Genomic DNA, 18,317 nt, shown 5'->3' on the forward strand with positions numbered 1-18,317 from the left:
TGGGCAAGTCACTTAACCCACATTGCCTAGTTCTTACTGCTCTTCTGCCTTGGAATCAATACACAGTGTTGATTCTAAGACAGAAGGTAAGGTTTTTTTTAAAAGTACTCTGGGAATCTTAAATTTTTGTTATAGAAATGCTGACTCTTATTGCTATTATTATTTTTATTTCCAGCATTGGCATTCTATGTTTCAAGGTTGCTTCCAGATCTAACCTTCCATGTTCTATTATCCTAAAGGTTTTTCCAATGCTGACATTCTATGTTTTATATTTTATGATTCACTAATTCTACTTTCCCATATAACACTGCACAAGTTTCCTCTTCTATAAATGGAGGGTACACACACACACACACACACACACACACGTGTGTGTGTGTGTGTGTGTGTGTATGCATATATCTGTATCTATATCCATCTATATCCATCTTCTATAGATGGTTCCTAAGGCCCCTCCCAGATCCAACCACTTAATCTACCCTCACATATTAGGCTATGTTTTCTCTTGAGATAACTAGGTCTGTTCCATATACTTTGCCCAATGAAGTAGAGAGGATTCTTATTCTGTCCAAAATTTCTTGTTATTTTGTTTAGTTTGCTATTTCCTTCTCTACATTATTTTACAGATGAGGGAACTGAGGCAAAAAAGGGTTAAGTGATTGGTTAAAGACAGTTAGTGTCTAAGGCCAGATTTGAGCTCATGAAGAATCTTCCTGATTCCAAGCCCAATGCTGTATCCACTGTACCACTTAGCTGCTTACCACCTCTAAACTTCACGGGTAGAAAAAGAGGAGGGACAAGTACCTATTTCTAGAATCAACAAGTCTGTATCTGTCTACTCTAATTCTCAGCTTTTATGTGCCCAGGTTGGAGAGACCTCAGCCCTTTTGTCTACCCTTAGACAGACCTCAATTGCCGCCTCTGCCCTCTCCAAACATTTCATGGTATCACAGACCTGGAAAAAATTACAGCAGGAAAGGACCTTAGAATTATACGATGTCAGAGCTGGAAGGTCATCAGAACAGAAAATATTAGAGCTGGAAAGGAATTTGGAGCACAGAATGTTAGGGTTAGAAGAGACCTTAGAATCATACACAAGAGAATTTTAGATCTGAAAGAGGCCCTTAGATATCATCTAAGGTTCTCATCTTCAGTCTGGTGAAATCAATGGACCTCGGCTAAGAATAGTTCCTTTAAATGTATAAAATAAAATACATAGAATTATAAAAGAAATGAATACATAGGACTATAAGAGAAATTAATTAGGCTGAAGCAGTGTGATCAGAATTAAAAAAAATAAATTCAGAGACATCAGGTTAAGAACCTAAATCTAACCCACTTGGAGGAGAGACCCACTAGGAACCCCACCTTAGTTCCCCACTCCCATGAACTGAATCAAACTATCCCTATCCCTCTATTCCTTTTTTTTATTTTCTTTTTATTGTCATGTAAAATCCACTTCCATATCGGTCATTGTAAGAGCACACTCATACAAAACCAAAACCCCCAAATAAAATAAAAAATACACTGATATGAAAGACGACTCTAAGAGTTCTTCCTCTGGAGGTAGCTATTCTTCCTGAAGAGTCATGTCAGCTACATGAACCACACCAAGGTACAGACCACAGTACGCATAGATATAACTTACAGAGCCAGCACCTGTCCAAAACATCTTACCATACTGCAAATACAATAAGTGATTGTAAGTATTGTCTAACTGTTTCAACTATTATGAAAGTAGGGGTCAGGCAATCATACAAATCATATAACGGATCCAACTATGAGTTTAGTCCAAATAGATGATGGTGTATACCAAACCACTGTAGAGACTGCCCTCATAACCAAGGACACAGGGAACCAATGTTTGCATGTAGGCCCAAGCAAAGAACTGGGAGGCAACATGGTTCAAGGATGTGTGTCCTAGGATCTCTGCACTCTCTCTCTCTCTCTCTCTCTCTCTCTCTCTCTCTCTCTCTCTCTCTCTCTCTCTCTCTCTCTCTCTCTCTCTCTCTCTTTTTCTCTGTCTCTCTCTCCCTCTCTTATTCTCTCTCTCCCTCCCTTTCTTATTCTCTCTCTCTCTTCTCTCTCTCCCTCTCTCATTCTCTCTCTCTGCCTCTCTCTCTCTGTCTGCCTCTCTCTACCTCTCTCTCTGTCTGCCTCTCTCTCTCTCTCTCTTTCTCTCTCTCTCATTCTCTCTCTTCTCTCTCTCTGCCTCTCTCTCTTCTTTCTCTCTGTCTCTCTCCCTCTCTCATTCTCTCTCTCTTCTCTCTCTCCCTCTCTCATTCTCTCTCTCTCTGTCTGCCTCTCTCTACCTCTCTCTCTGTCTGCCTCTCTGTCTCTGTCTGCCTCTCTCTCTCTCTCTCTCTCTCTCTCATTCTCTCTCTTCTCTCTCTCTGCTTCTCTCTCTTCTTTCTCTCTGTCTCTCTCCCTCTCTCATTCTCTCTCTCTTCTCTCTCTCCCTCTCTCTCTCTTTCTTCTCTCTCTCTTTCTCTCTCTCCCTCTCTCTCTCTGTCTGCCTGTCTCTGTCTGCCTCTCTCTCTCTCTCTCTCTCTCTCTCTCCTTATTGGCTCTGGGGTGTTCATTATCATCTCTATGCAAATGGTTTCCCAATGTATATATCAGCTCTAGTCCCTTTCCTGAGCCTGAAACCCTCCGTGCCAACTACCTATTGGACTCTTAGAACTGTATGCCCCTTGGACATCTCAAACTCAATCTGTTCAAGCAGAACTCGTTATCTTTTTTCCCCAAGTCCACTTCTTTCCCAAAGTTCTCCATGGGAAGAAGTGAGACAATGGTTAGGATGCAGCCTGAAGCACTGGAAGACCTTGACTTGAATCCCGTTTTTTCTACTAACTTACTGTGTGACCTTGAACAAATCATTTCTTTGATCAAGGTTTTACTTTCCCCAAATAAGAGAGTTATTTCTGTCAAATAAGGGCATTGAACTGTAAGATCTTCAAGGTCTACTCTAGCTCTGACATTCATATCCTACATCCTATGCTCTAAGGTCTCTTCTGGGCCTAACCATGTTCTAACATTTTATGTTCTAGGGTCCCTTCCAGGCTTAACTGTCTTCTAACATTCTATATCCTAAGGTTCCTTCCAGATCTGTGCTCTAGTATTCCATGTTCTTGGGTCCCTTTCAAGTTTGTCTTCTAATATTCTATGTTCCAAGATCCCTTTTAGGTTTAACCATGTGCTAACATTTTATGTTCTAAGTTAGAGACAGCTTGGTGGTAGAACAGTTGAAGTACTGGAGTAAGGACAGACTTGAATTCAAATATGACCACACGCACTTACTATGTGATCCTGAGCAAATTGCTTCACCTTTCAAACAGCCTCAGTTTCTTCAGGTGTAAAAATGGGAATAATAATAACACTTATTTCCCAAGGCTGTTGTGAGGATCAAGTGAGATATTATATGCAAAATACTTAACACAGTGCCTGGCACATAGTAGGCTCTTAAAAAATACTTGTTTCTTTCCTTTCTAAGTACTCTTCCTGCTCTAACATTCTTTTCTAAGATCCCTTCCAGTCTGTTTATGTTATAACCTTTTATATTCTATGAGTCCTTCCAGCTCTGACTTTCCATATGCTATGATTTCTTTCATCCCTGGTATGATATGCTCTAAAATTATCAGTCTTGAAGTCCTTTATAATTCTAAAACATTATGACTCTGTGCTAAAGGACATCCTTTGTACTGTCCAGGAATTGAAGTAAAAGATGCTGCTCCCTCCAATCTCCCTTAGGTCCAAGATTCATCAGGGAGATCTATGAAAACATCTGAAGGAAGAGTCTATTGGAGATAGAAGTTGGGGGACAAGAAAAGGAGAAGGGGAGGGAGGCTTCATTGGGAGGTAACTCACATAAATGACATGATCCCGGTACCGGATAAGCAGGTTTCTCAGGATGCCAGCCTCATTCAGGTCCCCCAGGCGGATCATGTCCTCCACTCCGTGGACAGAGGTAGGGTGCATGGGTTTAATGTTGGTGGCATTCTGTGGAGAAATCCAGTGCTCCTGTGGATAGAGGGAGGTGGACACATAAATCCTTCTCTTGCTTCCCTCCTTCTTCCCATTTTTCTCCACCTCCTCCACTGCCTTTTTCTCAATTGAATTAATTTTTCTAAGATTCCTATCCAGCCAGTATTTGCTTGAATATTTCCAGAAATAGAAACTCACTTCTTCCAAAGAAGACTGTCCCAATAGTAAATATCTGTTTTTTTTTAATTCTTCATTGAGCTAAAATCTGCTTCTCTGCAACTTCCTTCACATTTTTCTAGGCATTGAAGCCAAGAAGAATGAGGCTAATATCTCTTTACAACCCTTCAAATACTTCAAGACAATGATTATATCCTTACTCCATCTGCTCCTTTCCAACTATTCTCTTTCTCCAGGCTAAACATTTCTAGTTTCATTTTATATTCTGTCATGAATTCGAGACCCTTCAATATGGTAGTTATTAGTCAGGAAAAGCTTTCTTTAGATAGTGATTCTTGGCATTAACTCATTCAAACAGAGGTTGTTGTTGTTATTATTATTATTAAAGAAGCCTGGGTTTCAACAGTAATGACCACTAATTACAATCAGTATGTTCATTATCTCATTCTTCTCATCTAGTTTAGATAGAAATGATCCTGGAACAAACTTTTACTCTGTTACTATTCTTTTATATTGTGTGTCCTGTGGAATCTGGCATGGGCAGATTTTAAGCACTAGAATGTCAGTTCCTCTCCTCTAGGCTCCCTGAAAACATCCTCCATACAAGCCTAGTAGCAAAAAGGACCACTGGTATGACAGCATCTTATCCAGTTTCCATGTGATTCTAACTGCTAGGGCCTCTATGTTTTGCAAGTTTTTTGTTTCAGTTGGCTTGGGGATTATGAGTTTTTGATATGTCTACAACCACTAAGAACACTGTCCTTATATGCACAAAAGAAATGAAAATGAATGTTGCAAAACTACAAAAATACAAGCTTAGAGAGCCTGTGGGTTTAAAACATTGCATATCATGTCAATTTTTTTGATGTGCTGATAAGTTTTCTAAATTTTTTCCTATTTATTAAAAAAAGTCTTTGTTTCTAAGTGATAGCTCCATGAAAAGGGAATGGGGAAGAATACAAAAGGAAATTTACAGGATGTAAAAACAAAGGCAATAACAATAAAAATTTATTTTTTTTAAAAAACCATCATTCTTTAGGTTTACTCAATTGATACAATTCCTGAGTGACTGTAGGCAACAGTTTGATCTGTGATAATGGTCTAGGTCCAATACAGTCTATTGGTTTGAGGGTTGTATTAATAGTTAGAGGATTTGCCATCTGTCAGGTCATAAAAAATCATGAACTTCTGATGTATAATCCTAGCTACTAAGTCATATCTCACTCAGTATTTGGTACATACTGTTCACAAACTGAACAGTTAACAACAATAATAATTGTAACAAATATGTGTTTTTGGTGTTCGGTCATTTCAGTCACAGTCAACTCTTTGTGGTCCCATTTGGAGTTTTCTTGGCAAAAATACTAGAGTAGTTTGCCATTTCCTTCTCCAGCTCATTTTACATATGAGGAAACTGAGGCAAATGAGGTTAAGTGGTTTGCACAAGGTCTGAAGTTAGATTTGAACTCATAATGATGAGTCTTCTTAGCTGTCCCTAACAAATATACTTTATTTGTGCTTTAAGATTTTGCAAAGTATTTTAGATGCATTATTTTGTTTGAACCTCATAACAATCCTTCAGGCTAGGAGCTGTAGCTATTATCCCCATTTTACAGATATGAAGACTGGAGTTCAAAGGAGTTCAGTGAACTCTCCAGGGTCATATTATTAATATGTCAGAAACAGTATTTAAACCTTTATCTTTCCTGACTCCCTGTGCAATGCTCTTTCCACAAGGCCATTCCAAAGTGTCATGGGCTGCTTTGGATCATAGTAGGTTTCCCCCAGCTAAAGAAAGGTCGTCAAGGTTTGAGTATCTTGTTAAAAAAAAAAGTCTTCTTTGTGTAGACTTTGGGATAGATGGGCCTAAAATCACTTGTCTCTGAAATTATGTGACAAGTCGTTTTTCCTTTTTAGGTCTCAGTTTCCTCATCTGTAAAATGGAAGGGTGAATCAGATGATCTTGGGTCTCTGACATTCTATGATATCTACTGCAACATTATTTTATAGGAAGGTAAACTAACGCCCAAGTTGGGGAAGTAGTTTTGGCAAGGTCGCATCGCATTGCTTCCTGCCTGTCTCATCCTCATGGGAGCCTGTGAGGTGGTTGACAAGAGGAATGAGTGTCAGGATGTACTTAAAGGCAGATGGAGTGACATGGAGTTACCAGACACCACCTGACATGCAAAACAAACCAGGAGAAACTTGATCCTAGATTATCACCAGGGGGTCCCCACATTCCCGAGTCCCTGCTATCCACACTTATCCTCATCCCAGGAAAGCTCAGGGTGGGGGGTTGCAGAACCAGGGCTAAATCCCCAGGGTTCTGGCATACTTTGGTGAAAAAATTCTTGGGAATTCTGCCTTAGAATTTTCAGGGACAGCAGGGAAGGGGTGCTTCCCAGACCCAGGGCCAGAGGAGTCAGGGCTAAGGAATTCAATTGAATTTGGTCCAACAAGCACTAACTAAGTACAAACCCCAGTGTGTATCAGCCACTGTACTAAGCACTGGGCCTGCAAAGATGAAAACAGAACTGTACTTGCCCTTGAGAAGTTCCCATTCTAATTTCAATGTATCTCTGCAGCTCTGCTTTCAGAATCCCTCTTGCCCCCCAAATCCATGGCCCAGCTTCCCAAGCATCCAAGGTCTTCTACAAGATGATGTTACTCATCTTTCCAGTCATATTTCTATACTCAAGCTTCCAGCTAAAATGGACAACTCTTTGCCACTGACCACACAAGCACTTTCCAACATCCAGGCTTTTGTTCACATTGTTCTCTATTCCCAGAAAAATAGGGCCTTTTCTCTCCCTTTTCACTTATGGAAATCCTTTTGTTCAGTTGTTTTTCAGTTGTATCTGACTCTTTGTGACCACATTTGGAGTTTTCTTTGCAAAGATACTGGAATACTTTGCCCTTTCCTTCTCCAGTTCATTTTACAGATGAGGAAACTGAGGCAGACTGGGTTATGTAACTTGCCCAGGTAATAAGTGTCTGAGGCCAAATTTGAACTCAGATCTTCCTAACTCCAGGACCAGCACTCTATCCACTGTGCTATCTAGCCGACCCAAACACTTATTAAGTCCCTACTGTGTGGCAGACACTGTACTAAGCATATTACAAATATTATCTCATTTCATCCTCTTATTATCTCATTTCAACAGTCTTAGAAGGTAGGTCGTATTATTATTCTCATTTTACAGCTAGTATCTAAGACCAGATTTGAACTCAGGTCTTTCTGACTGCAGATAGAATCATCTATCCACTGCACTGCTTGACTTCCTTATAGAAGATAAAACTGAAACCTAGAGAGGGAGCTGTAACAACAAAAAAAAAAATTTGAATTTAATCCCAAGTAAAATGGGCATTTCCATATACATAGCAGAACAGAAAAAGAAACTTGTACATGAAACTGTCAGTATCTATTATGTGTAGCTTGCTTTTCTTTTTAAGTTCATGATGAATTAATTATGTAACTTTCAAAGCTGTCCTGCTTGTCTGTGGTTCCTTCTGCAATCAGTCTTTCCTAAACACTTCAGGTTCTACTTTCTGAGATTAACTTCCATCCACTCTAGATATCTTATATGTCCTTAACTATTTACATGTTGGCTTTTCTATTGGAATATAGAAAGCAAGTCCTTGAAGGCAGGAACTTTTAAAAACTCTTTCTTTGTATCCCTATCACATAGGGTGGTGCTTGGGAAATAAAATGCTTGTTGACTGACTGATTTTTGTTTTCTTCTCTGAATTAAATAAAAGATTCCACAGTGGTCATTCGAGGTCATTCAGATCAGTGGTAGATTCAAGATAAGACTCTGAAGTTAATATGGCTTCCATTGAAAGCCATCTCCAAATCTGGCCTCTGGGTGGGACCTCTCTGACTAGGGGTGATGTGGAAGCTTTAAAGAGACAGGTCAGTGGAAATCCCTTTAATCTAGCACCACACACAGTGAGTGTCCTGAACAAGAAGGGTAGACTTTGTTACCATGGGATTTGTTCAACCCGAAGTGCCCTAGCTTCACTGTGTCCTATTGCCCACTTGATTGCTGCTCAGCTCAGGAGGCCACCTCTTCCAAGAACATCTCCCTTATTTGATGCATCCCTGAATGATCCATTGTTACTTTATAAAGGAACAGGGAAGTTCTACACACCTCCCTCACTTCAATTAATGTAATGACATTGATGCAAAGGCATTTGAGATTTTAAATGTATGAATTATGGTCTATACCCTATGATCTCTTTATGAGATCTGAATCTTTTTTTATTAGGTCAGAGAATGAACAAGTTAACTGTATATCTGCATACTTTAAATAACAAGAGGAAGTTCAGCAATTAGTCAAGTGGTAGCCCAGTCTTATGGTAGAAGAGCTCCAGATGGGAGGATGCCAGGCAAAACCTTGAGAGGGAAACTCCATTTGGGAGGAAATAATTTCTTCCCCAACTTCACTTCCAACCTCAAACATGTGCTATTGGAGAGATGGGACCATTAGAAGAGAATACATTCATAGCATAACCAAATGCAGGTAAGCATGGCCATAGATGGATATAGTAAGCCACCTGACAGAGGACTACATTGGTGGGAGCTCATAGTTGTTACCTTATGGGGGATCCAAATCTTTGGTTACAAGTGCTCAGTTGGACAAATGTTCCTAGAAAGAGTGTAACATCTTTTTTGAAGGTAATTTAGTTGAAGTGTGGTCTAGTGGAAGGTACACTGGGCTTGGCACCAGAAGTGTAGGCTCTAGTCTTCCCTCTGAAATGTATTAGTTGTGTGATATTGGTCAAATCAATTCACATCTCTCTGGGAGTCATTTTCCCCATCAATAAAATGAGAGGCTTGATTTCTAAGGGCCTTTATAAAAATCTGTGATTCTCTATCTCTCCTTTGTACTCTCCTTTTTAATATAACCAACCTTTATTAAACACCTATTATGTTCAGCCCCTGGGAAGGTACATAGTTTAGATGGTACAGTTCCTAATTCTTGGAACTGATACCTGCAACCTGGGATTTGGGAATATCTATACAGATCCCTCAATGGATGAGGAAAAGGTGGGGAAATGAACTTTGAATTCTGGGTTTTATAATATATTCTATAATATAATATAATAATCCTATAATTCTTTCCCCACCTAGCCAGAGACTGGGACTATTATGAACCTGGGAGAGGACTTTGATTGTTCTGAAAGTCTTTGGCTGGCTCTGAACTTGAGATATCTCAGTTTTTTTTCAGACTTCAAATCCCAGAATTTACAATGAAAGTTTTTAACCTTCTTTTCCATCTACAAGAGATCAATCTGAACATCACAGAATACCTGGTTATGCATATTTATTGGTGTTTGTTATATTTTCCTCATTAGGTCACCAGGTCCTAGAAGTCAAGGACTATATCCCTATATCTGGGTCAGGGCCTGGAACACCTGGACACTTGCTAAATACTCAAATGGGTCTATGATTCTATCAATTCAGAGGTTCCTTCCAAAAAATCTGATTCCACTTATTCAAGATTCAATATGGCTCTTGTCTTATGATTTCTCATAAATACACCATAGGAAATCAACCAATAGGCTAGATGCCTTTCTCTATTTCTCCTGAAATTTCAAGGGCACCAATGGAGCACTTCGGCTATATACGCCTGTCATTTCTGTCCATGACATGTAACCAGCCCATCTGGGAGATACTTATCTGTTTGTTGAATTATTTTGTTATTTTAAAACTCACACTGAGATTTTAATGGCTGATGACAGATTGACATGGACTTAAGTGTTTTGACCCAAAACAGGAAATAGTGATAGAATTCTAGGGATAATGATGGGTCTTTTGGGTTTGAGATTGTGGGTGAGTTGAAGACTTTCCATATCACATCAGACAGGCAGATACACACTTTGCCCAGGCTTTGAGCAATTCAGATTAGCTACTATCTTCATAAGGCACCCTAAACAGAATGAGGCACCCTCTATCTTCCCCTGTGGAAGAGGGGACCATGAATAAGAGAAAGACTTACATTCCCTTCATCATCCACCACCTGTATTTGCCCAGAGTCACAGAGCTTCACCACTGCCCCAATGGGGACATCAAACTCCTGCCCTGTTTTGAGGTCCATCCAGACATAGTCACCCTGCAACAGAAAAAAACAGCCTGTCAGTATTCAATCCAACAAGCATTTTTAAGTGCCTATTAGGTGAATAGTCCAGTGCTCTGGCCAGAGGACACAAACATGAGAGGTGACAATGTCACAGCCCTCTAGGAACTTGCAATATAACATGCATGTGTATAAATATACCACATACACAATTAAATTTAATACAGGGAAGGGTATGATATGGGATAAAGAAGAGATCCAAGAAAAAGAGATCTAGGGGAATCTGAGGCTCACAAAAACACTCTCAGCTGGGGGAGGGAGGAAAGGGAAGTTATCAGAGAGGAGATGGTACCAAGTTGGGCCTGATGGAGGAGAATATAACCTTAGTTCAAACTGTGTCACCACCTCCAGGAAGCCTATCTTTTTTTTTAAACCCTTACTTTCCATCTTGGAGTCAATAGTGTGTATTGGCTCCAAGGCAGAAGAGTGGTAAGGGCTAGGCAATGGGGGTCAAGTGACTTGCCCAGCGTCACACATCTGGGAAGTATCTGAGGCCAGATTTGAACCTAGGACTTCCCATCTCTAGCCCTGACTCTCAATCCACTGAGCCACCCAGCTGCCCCCTCAGTAAGCCTATCTTGATTGAGCTCACATAACTCTTTGCTCTGTTCATCAAGAACTCATGTTCACAGTTTAAGTGAGCATAGGGAAGAGATGAAGATGAAATTACTGCATCTAATCTATATAACAGCAATCCATATTTCTCTAACACTTTAGGTCTTTCTCATGAATGACTTCCCTCAAAAGCACCTCATGAGGTAGATCAGTGCAATAATCCCCATTTTTTCACACCTTGACCAGTTCTAGGATTTCATTGGTCCTGGAAACTTCCAGTGTGGAAATTCCTTCCACCAATGCAAATCAGCAAATGATCTATGACTCCAAGTTTTAAGAGTGGCTTGGGGAGGACTGAGTGGTTAAATTATTTGCCTGGGGTCACAAGTACAATCACTCTGTGTCAGAGGAAAGAGATGATTCCAAAATGAACCCTCTCTTCACTATACCACACACTCCTCATTCCCATCACACACATATATGTATACACATATATGTCCATATAGATGTACATCATATATCACACATATATTCACATACACACACAGTGACAGAGAGAGAGAGAGAGAGAAAGAGAGAGAGAGAGAGAGAGAGAGAGAGAGAGAGAGAGAGAGAGAGAGAGAGAGAGAGAGAGAGGAATTAAGAGAGTGGGTTTTGCTAAGGTTAACATAACCAGTAAATACTTTCTTATTTATCCCTTCCCTCAGCTGCTACAGTTTCCCTCCTTTCCCATTGCCCTGTAGTTATATATACATTCTAACATTCTTGGTCTACTCATATGTGTTATTTCTTCTAATAGAAGGTCAGCTCCTTGAGGACAGGAATAACTTAGTGTCAGAGGCGAAATTTGAATCCTGACCTCCTTTTTCCAAATCTAACACTCTTCTCTCTACCCCATACTACCTCACTTACTATCTCCTTAGAGTGCAAAAGAACCCAAGAGTTCCAGATGGGACTACTTAGCTTTAGGATGAGGCAATCTTTCATCATCATCAGACAAATTCTATAGAGAAGCTCTGGATTCTGGCTCATCCAAGAATCCCTCATGAATTTGATAAACCTGCACGGGGCTCATTTGCCCCCTAATCCTGTTCTCCTTGCCTCTCTCTGACTCAAGCTTATATTCTTTGGGAGAAGGGGCATTCACCAAATAAGTATAGCTGAAGAGGGAAGAAACTAATAATCAGGGGAATCGATGAAAGTATGGTTGGGGATGTCATTTTCTTATATGTCCTTACTGACCCATGTCCATCTAGGCCAGGGATTCTTATTTATTTTTGTGTCCAGGATTCCTTTGGCAACCTTGTGAAGCCTATGGACTCCTCAGAATAATAGTTTTAAATACATGAAACAAAATACATAGAATTATGAAGAGAACCAAAGATTAGTAAAAACAAAGATGTGATTTTTGTTGCCCATACAAGTTCATGGACTTCCTGAAATTCAGTGGCCATGGGCAAGTAGAAGTCCCTTAACCTCTCAAAGACCCAGGCTAAGAACACCTGAGCTAATCCAACTTGCATCTGGATAGGGGTCCCCTCTAAGACATCCTCAGCAAGAGGGTACAGCCTCTACTTGAATATCTTCAGTGATGGAGAGCTCATCTCCCTGAGCAGAAGTATAATTAAGAATACAGTTGCTTCTCATCATTTGCAGTAGTTATGTTCTACAAAGTTGTTCCAAGCTCTGAATTAGTGAATACTGAACCATTGCTCCCAAGGGAAATACAGAGTTCTGGCCCTGGCAGCCTCTAGGGAGAACACTAACTTTAGCAGTTTCCAGAGCAGCTTCACTTACAGAGCAGAGAATTTCCCCTTCCTTTTTCTGGATGTATAGTATTGTTCATAAACACTGAACTCATGGAAAACAGTACTAAAACTCCTGTCTGAATAAGGCATTCTAGCACACATATTTTCTCCATAAGGCACATCATAGCCTTCCTGCATTTATAAAATGGATAGCACTTTGGCACTTGGGGACCATTTAAAACAACAAAATCAGCAACAAAAAGCTCAAAATTGTGAGATGGTACCTCAGAGTTGTTTTGATTTGCATCTCTCTGATTATTAGAGATTTAGAACACATTTTCATGTGCTTATTAATAGTTTTGATTTCTTTGACTGAAAACTGCCTATTCATGTCCCTTGCCATTTTTCAATTGGAGAATGGCTTGATTTTTTGAACAACTGGTTTAGCTCTTTATAAATTTGAGTAATTAGCCCTTTGTCAGAGGTTTTGTTATGAAGATTGTTTCCCAATTTGTTGCTTCCCTTCTAATTTTGGTTGCATTGGTTTTGTTTGTACAAAAACTTTTTAATTTGATGTAGTCAAAATGATTGATTTTACATTTTGTAGCTCTTTCTAAGTCTTGCTTGGTCTTAAAGTTTTTCCCTTCCCAAAGGTCTGACATGTATACTATTCTGTGTTCACCTAATTTACTTATAGTTTCCTTCTTTATTTTCAAGTCATTCACCCATTCTGAGTTTATCTTGGTGTAGGGTGTGAGGTGTTGATCCAAACCTAATCTCTCCCACACTGTCTTCCAATTTTCCCCAGCAGTTTTTATTGAATAGTGGATTTTGGTCCCCAAAACTGGGATCTTTGGATTTGTCATAGACTGTTTTGCTGAGGTCATTTACCCCAAATCTATTCCATTGATCCTCCTTTCTGTCTCTTAGCCAGTACCAAATTGTTTTGATGGCCACTGCTTTATAGTATAATTTGAGATCTGGAACTGCAAGGCCACCTTCCTTTGCATTTTTTTCCCGTTATTTTCTTGGGTATCCTTGATCTTTTGTTCTTCCAAATGAACTTTGTTAATGTTTTTTTCTAATTCAGTAAAAAAGTTTTTTGGAAGTTCAATAGGTATGGCACTAAATAAATAGATAAGTTTGGGTAGGATAGTCATTTTTATTATGTTAGCTCATCCTACCCATGAGCAGTTAATGTTTTTCCAATTGCTCAGATCTAATTTTAGTTGTGTGGGGAGTGTTTTGTAGTTGTGTTCATATAGTTCCTGTGTTTGTCTTTAGCAGATAGATTCCTAAATATTTTATATTGTCTAGGGTGATTTTAAATGGAATTTCTCTTTCTAATTCCTGCTGCTGAGATGTGTTGGCGATATGTACAAATGCTGATGACTTATGTGGGTTTATTTTGTATCCTGCAACTTTGCTAAAGTTGTTGATTATTTCCATTAGCTTTTTAGTTGATTCTCTAGGATTCCTTAAGTAGACCATCATATCATCTGCAAAGTGATAGCTTGGTCTCCTCATTACCTATTTTAATACCTTCAATTTCTTTTTCTTCTCTAATTGCTACTGCTAGTGTTTCGAGTACTCTGAAAGTGGCACCAACAAGCAGGTGGTCTATGAAGTCAGATGGGAAAAAAATACAACTTTATCTTCACCAATTTAGCATTGCCTTCCATTATGAATTTAAGCAAAAACACCAGTCTGAGAAAGGCTCCCAAGACTTGGCAGACTGCCCAAGGGGTCCAAGGCACACAACAGGCTAAGAACCCCTGCTATAAACTAAGGTGTGAATGGTGGACCTGAAGACTTTTACCTGCAACCTGATATCTATTTTTATATATCGTCACTTGTCCTTTCTCAGATCTCGGAAACAGAGAGAGAAGTCCTCCCTGTCACAAAGGGCAGAGGAGCCCCTGCAGGTGACTCTGACTCTTTTGGAAGTGGTGGAAAAACTGGGAACTCTTTAAATATTCATAATTTATAAGCAACTCAATGACACTAGGCAGCTTCCAATATCTTCCAGACCTCCCCAAAACATGGCCAGCAGTTCTCCAAATCAAAGGTGTGGGTCCAGAAAACAAAAAAAGAAAGAGAAAGGCAGCATAGATTTTTCTGTGACAGCAAACACGTCCAATTATTTGTCACAATTCTTCACACTGACACAGTCTTTTACAATGGACAAAGTGCTTTCTTGTATCTGATATACAGTTGATGAAGTCCTCTCACATCCAGGAAGATGTTTGATTTCATTTAATTCTCACAGCAGGTAAGGCTAGAATCATTTCCTCCAGGAATAGCCAGGTAGCCTTGAAGAAAGACCTGGGTTCCTATGTGGTCTCAGATACTTCTTAGCAGTGTGACCCTAGGCAAGTCATTTAACCCCAATTGCCTAGCTCTCCCAGCTCTTCTCTCTTAAAATTCAAACCAAGTCAGAAGGTAAGGGTTTAAAATATTTTTTAAAGAATTTTTCCTCATCTTATAGCTACGAAAACCAAAACCAAGAGAGATAGAAATCTTTGAATGCTAAAGAGAGGGAGTGACCTCCAAGAGAGTACATCTAGCTCAGCCTCCTACTCATGGAGAGAATGTTCCCTTTACAGTCTTCTTGATAAGGAGATCATTTAGGCAGTAGTTAGTATCCTGATTCCCAATCCTAAACTCTTTTCATTAGATCACATTAGATTGGAAGCTCCTTGAATTCAGGGTCTTTTGTCTCTTTTTGAATCCCTAGCATTTAGCACAGAATAGATGTTTAATAAATACTTATTGAGTCTCAGACACTTCCTAGCTGTGTGACCCTGGGCAAGTCACTTAACTTTGATTGCCTACCTCTTGCTGTTGGATAATAAGATAGAAAGTGAGGGTTAAATAAATAAATAAATACCTATTGACTGACTGAAGCTAAATAGGCATGTTCCATAGAGGATCCTTGTCTAAACCCTGGAAACAAGTCAAAGTGACTTGGTGGAAAGAGAACCACGATTAAAGTGAAAAAACCAGAGTTCAAATCCCAGTTCTGCTAACTATTACTAATAATTACTAAAAATGACTAATTATAACCTTGAGCAAGGGATTTACTTCCTCTAGACCTTAGTTTCACCTGCAAATTGAAATGACTGGAAACCTTTCTAACTCTTAAGTCCTGCCTTTGGCATAGATTCATTGTGTGGCTCTTGAAAAGTCACCTCCCCTCCCCGAGTCTCATTTTCCACAGGCATAAAATAGGATAATAATCCCTGCCCTGTTGTTAGCTGTGTAAGGGTGCAAAGAAAGTATAGATGTGGAGGCATTTTGTAGACTGTAAAGAGACTTGAAAATTATAAATGCTATGCAAGTTTCAGGTGCTATTAGGGACAAATATTGTGAATAATGAGATGTTTACAGTGAGTATAATAGTAATAATAATAATAATAACTATTATTATTATTATATTTATAGAGAGAGAAAAAGAGAGGGGGCTTGAAAGATGTTGGGACCAGAAAACCAGCTGCTGTTGGAATTCTCCCTTCCCCTGCTGGTTCCTGAATGTTCCATTGCCCTTACAGGCACATTTTCTTCAATCTTTGCAGGTTCCTTGTTCTTGGCAAATTCCTTGTTTACATATAGTTGACATTTATTAAATATCTTCTATGTGCCAGACACTGTGTTAAGTACCTTACAAATATTATATTTTATCTTCACAAAAATTCTGGGAGATAGACATTATTATCCCTATTTTACAGTAGAGGTCACTGAGGCAGACAGAAGTTAAATGACTTGCCCAAGGTCATGTACCTAGTAAGCATCTAGAGGTAGCATTTGTATTCAGGCCCAGCACTGCACCACTTGGCAGGTTCGACAATATTTGCCCTCAGTTTCCTTGATCAGATGAGGGAACTAGCAAGACCTATGCCATCTAACTCACAAAGATATTTGTAAGGATTATATTATATTATATTAATTATATTATATTATTATATTATACTATACTATATGTATTATAGAAACACATATATAATTTGTTTAAAAGATATGATACAAGGAGGCAGCTAGGTGGCTCAGTAGTTTGAGAGCCCAGTGTAGAGATGGGTGATCCTGGGTTCAAATTTGGTTTCAGATACTTCCTAGCTGTATGATCCTGAGGAAGTCATTGCCCAGCCCTTACTACTCTTCTTCCTTAGAATCAATATTGATTCTATGTTGGGAGGTAAGGGTTTAAAAAAAAGTGGGGTGAGATGGAAATCAGGGTAGCTAGGTGGCTTGGTGGATAGAGAGCCAGGCTTAATTAAAGTGGAGAGGATCTGGGTTTAAATATGATCTCAGATATGTTCTAGTCATATGACCCTGGGTAAGTCACTTAACCCTGATTACTTCTATTCTGCCATGGAACCAATGCCTATATCAATTCTAAGACAGAAGGCAAGGCTTGGTTTTTTTTAAATAAAATAAAAAATAAAGGAATGGTAATCCTGGCATAAGAGGAGAGAAGGGTTTTATTAAAAAATGAAGTGATATAAAAACAAAATCTAAAACATTAATAAGAAATATATTTACAAATATAAAATTAAAATTAAAAATAATTTTAAGAGTTTTCTCTCTCTCCTCAAGTGCCCTCTGGTTAGCATCTTCTTCAGATGGCTTTTGTTAGTTATGCCACCTACTGCTAATGCTTTCCCTCTGAGATCAACTTCTACTTACACTTATATATATAATTGTTTGCATTCTGTCTCTCCCATCAGAATGTAAGCTACAGGAGGGCAGGGACCATGTTTTTGCCTTTCTTTACATCTTCAACACTTAGCAGAGTGCCTGGCATGCAGGAGTCACTCAATAAATATGGGCTAAGTTCTGGGGCTATAAAAATGTCAAATGACAGTCCTTGATCTCAGGGAGCTTACAATATAATGGCATAGTCATGTTTGTGAACCTATGGCACACATGCTGAAAGGGGTTGCTCTGTTCTCCCTTTCCAACGTGCCTGAGAACATTGTTCTCTTCACCTGCCCCTTTGCCCAGCAGCCCAATGGGAATGCTTCCTCTGTCCCCTGTCTGGGTAAGGGGGCAACTCACATGCAGTGCGAGGGTGCAGTTTGGGCATTTGATCTCTAAAGGTTTTGCCATCACTGGGATAGAGGAATCATTTTACTCTTTAAAAAAATAAAGAGAAGTTGTGAACTGATCCAACCATCCTAAAGAGCACTTAGAACTATGTCTAAAGGGCAATAACACTGTGCATACCCTTTGGTCCAGCAATACCACTACTAGGTCAGTATCCCAAGGAGATATAAAGGGGGTGGGGTGAGGAATCTACTTGTACAAAAATATTTATAGCAACTTTTTTTGCAGTGGCAAAGAATTGAAAACTGAGAGGATGTTCATCAGTTGGGGAATGACTGAGCAAGTTGTGGTATATGATTACAATGGAATCCTATTGTACCATAAGAAATGACAAGCAGGATGATTTCAGAAAAACCTGGAAAGACCTACATGAACTGATGCAAAGTGAGGTGAACAGAACCAGGTAAACATTATATCCAGTAACAACAATATTGTAGGCTGATCATTTATGAATGTCTTATCTCTTCTTAGCAATACAATGATCACGATAACTCCAAAGAACTCAAAATGAAAAATGCCATCCACTTCCAGAGAAAGAACTGATGGAGTCTGAATGCTGATTGAGGCAGACCATTTTTTGCTTTATTTTCTTCATGTTTTTTTGTTTGTT

General features: G+C 39.3%; 1 protein-coding gene across 1 annotated transcript in view; it reads right to left on the reverse strand.

Annotated features, from left to right (window-relative positions):
- MYO7A (myosin VIIA) overlaps positions 1-10,276 on the reverse strand; it is a 155,448-nt gene extending 145,172 nt beyond the window's left edge. The window contains exons 1-2 of the mRNA XM_056794938.1: positions 10,164-10,276; positions 3,868-4,020 (exon numbers count right to left, since the gene is read on the reverse strand). Of these exons, the coding sequence (XP_056650916.1) occupies positions 3,868-4,020; positions 10,164-10,262 (252 nt within the window). The 5' untranslated portion in view covers positions 10,263-10,276. The remainder of the gene's footprint in view (positions 1-3,867; positions 4,021-10,163) is intronic.
- Positions 10,277-18,317: the final 8,041 nt, after the last annotated feature.

The sequence above is a fragment of the Monodelphis domestica genome, chromosome 4 (assembly GCF_027887165.1).
Source record: "Monodelphis domestica isolate mMonDom1 chromosome 4, mMonDom1.pri, whole genome shotgun sequence".
NCBI classification, from domain to species: domain Eukaryota; kingdom Metazoa; phylum Chordata; class Mammalia; order Didelphimorphia; family Didelphidae; genus Monodelphis; species Monodelphis domestica.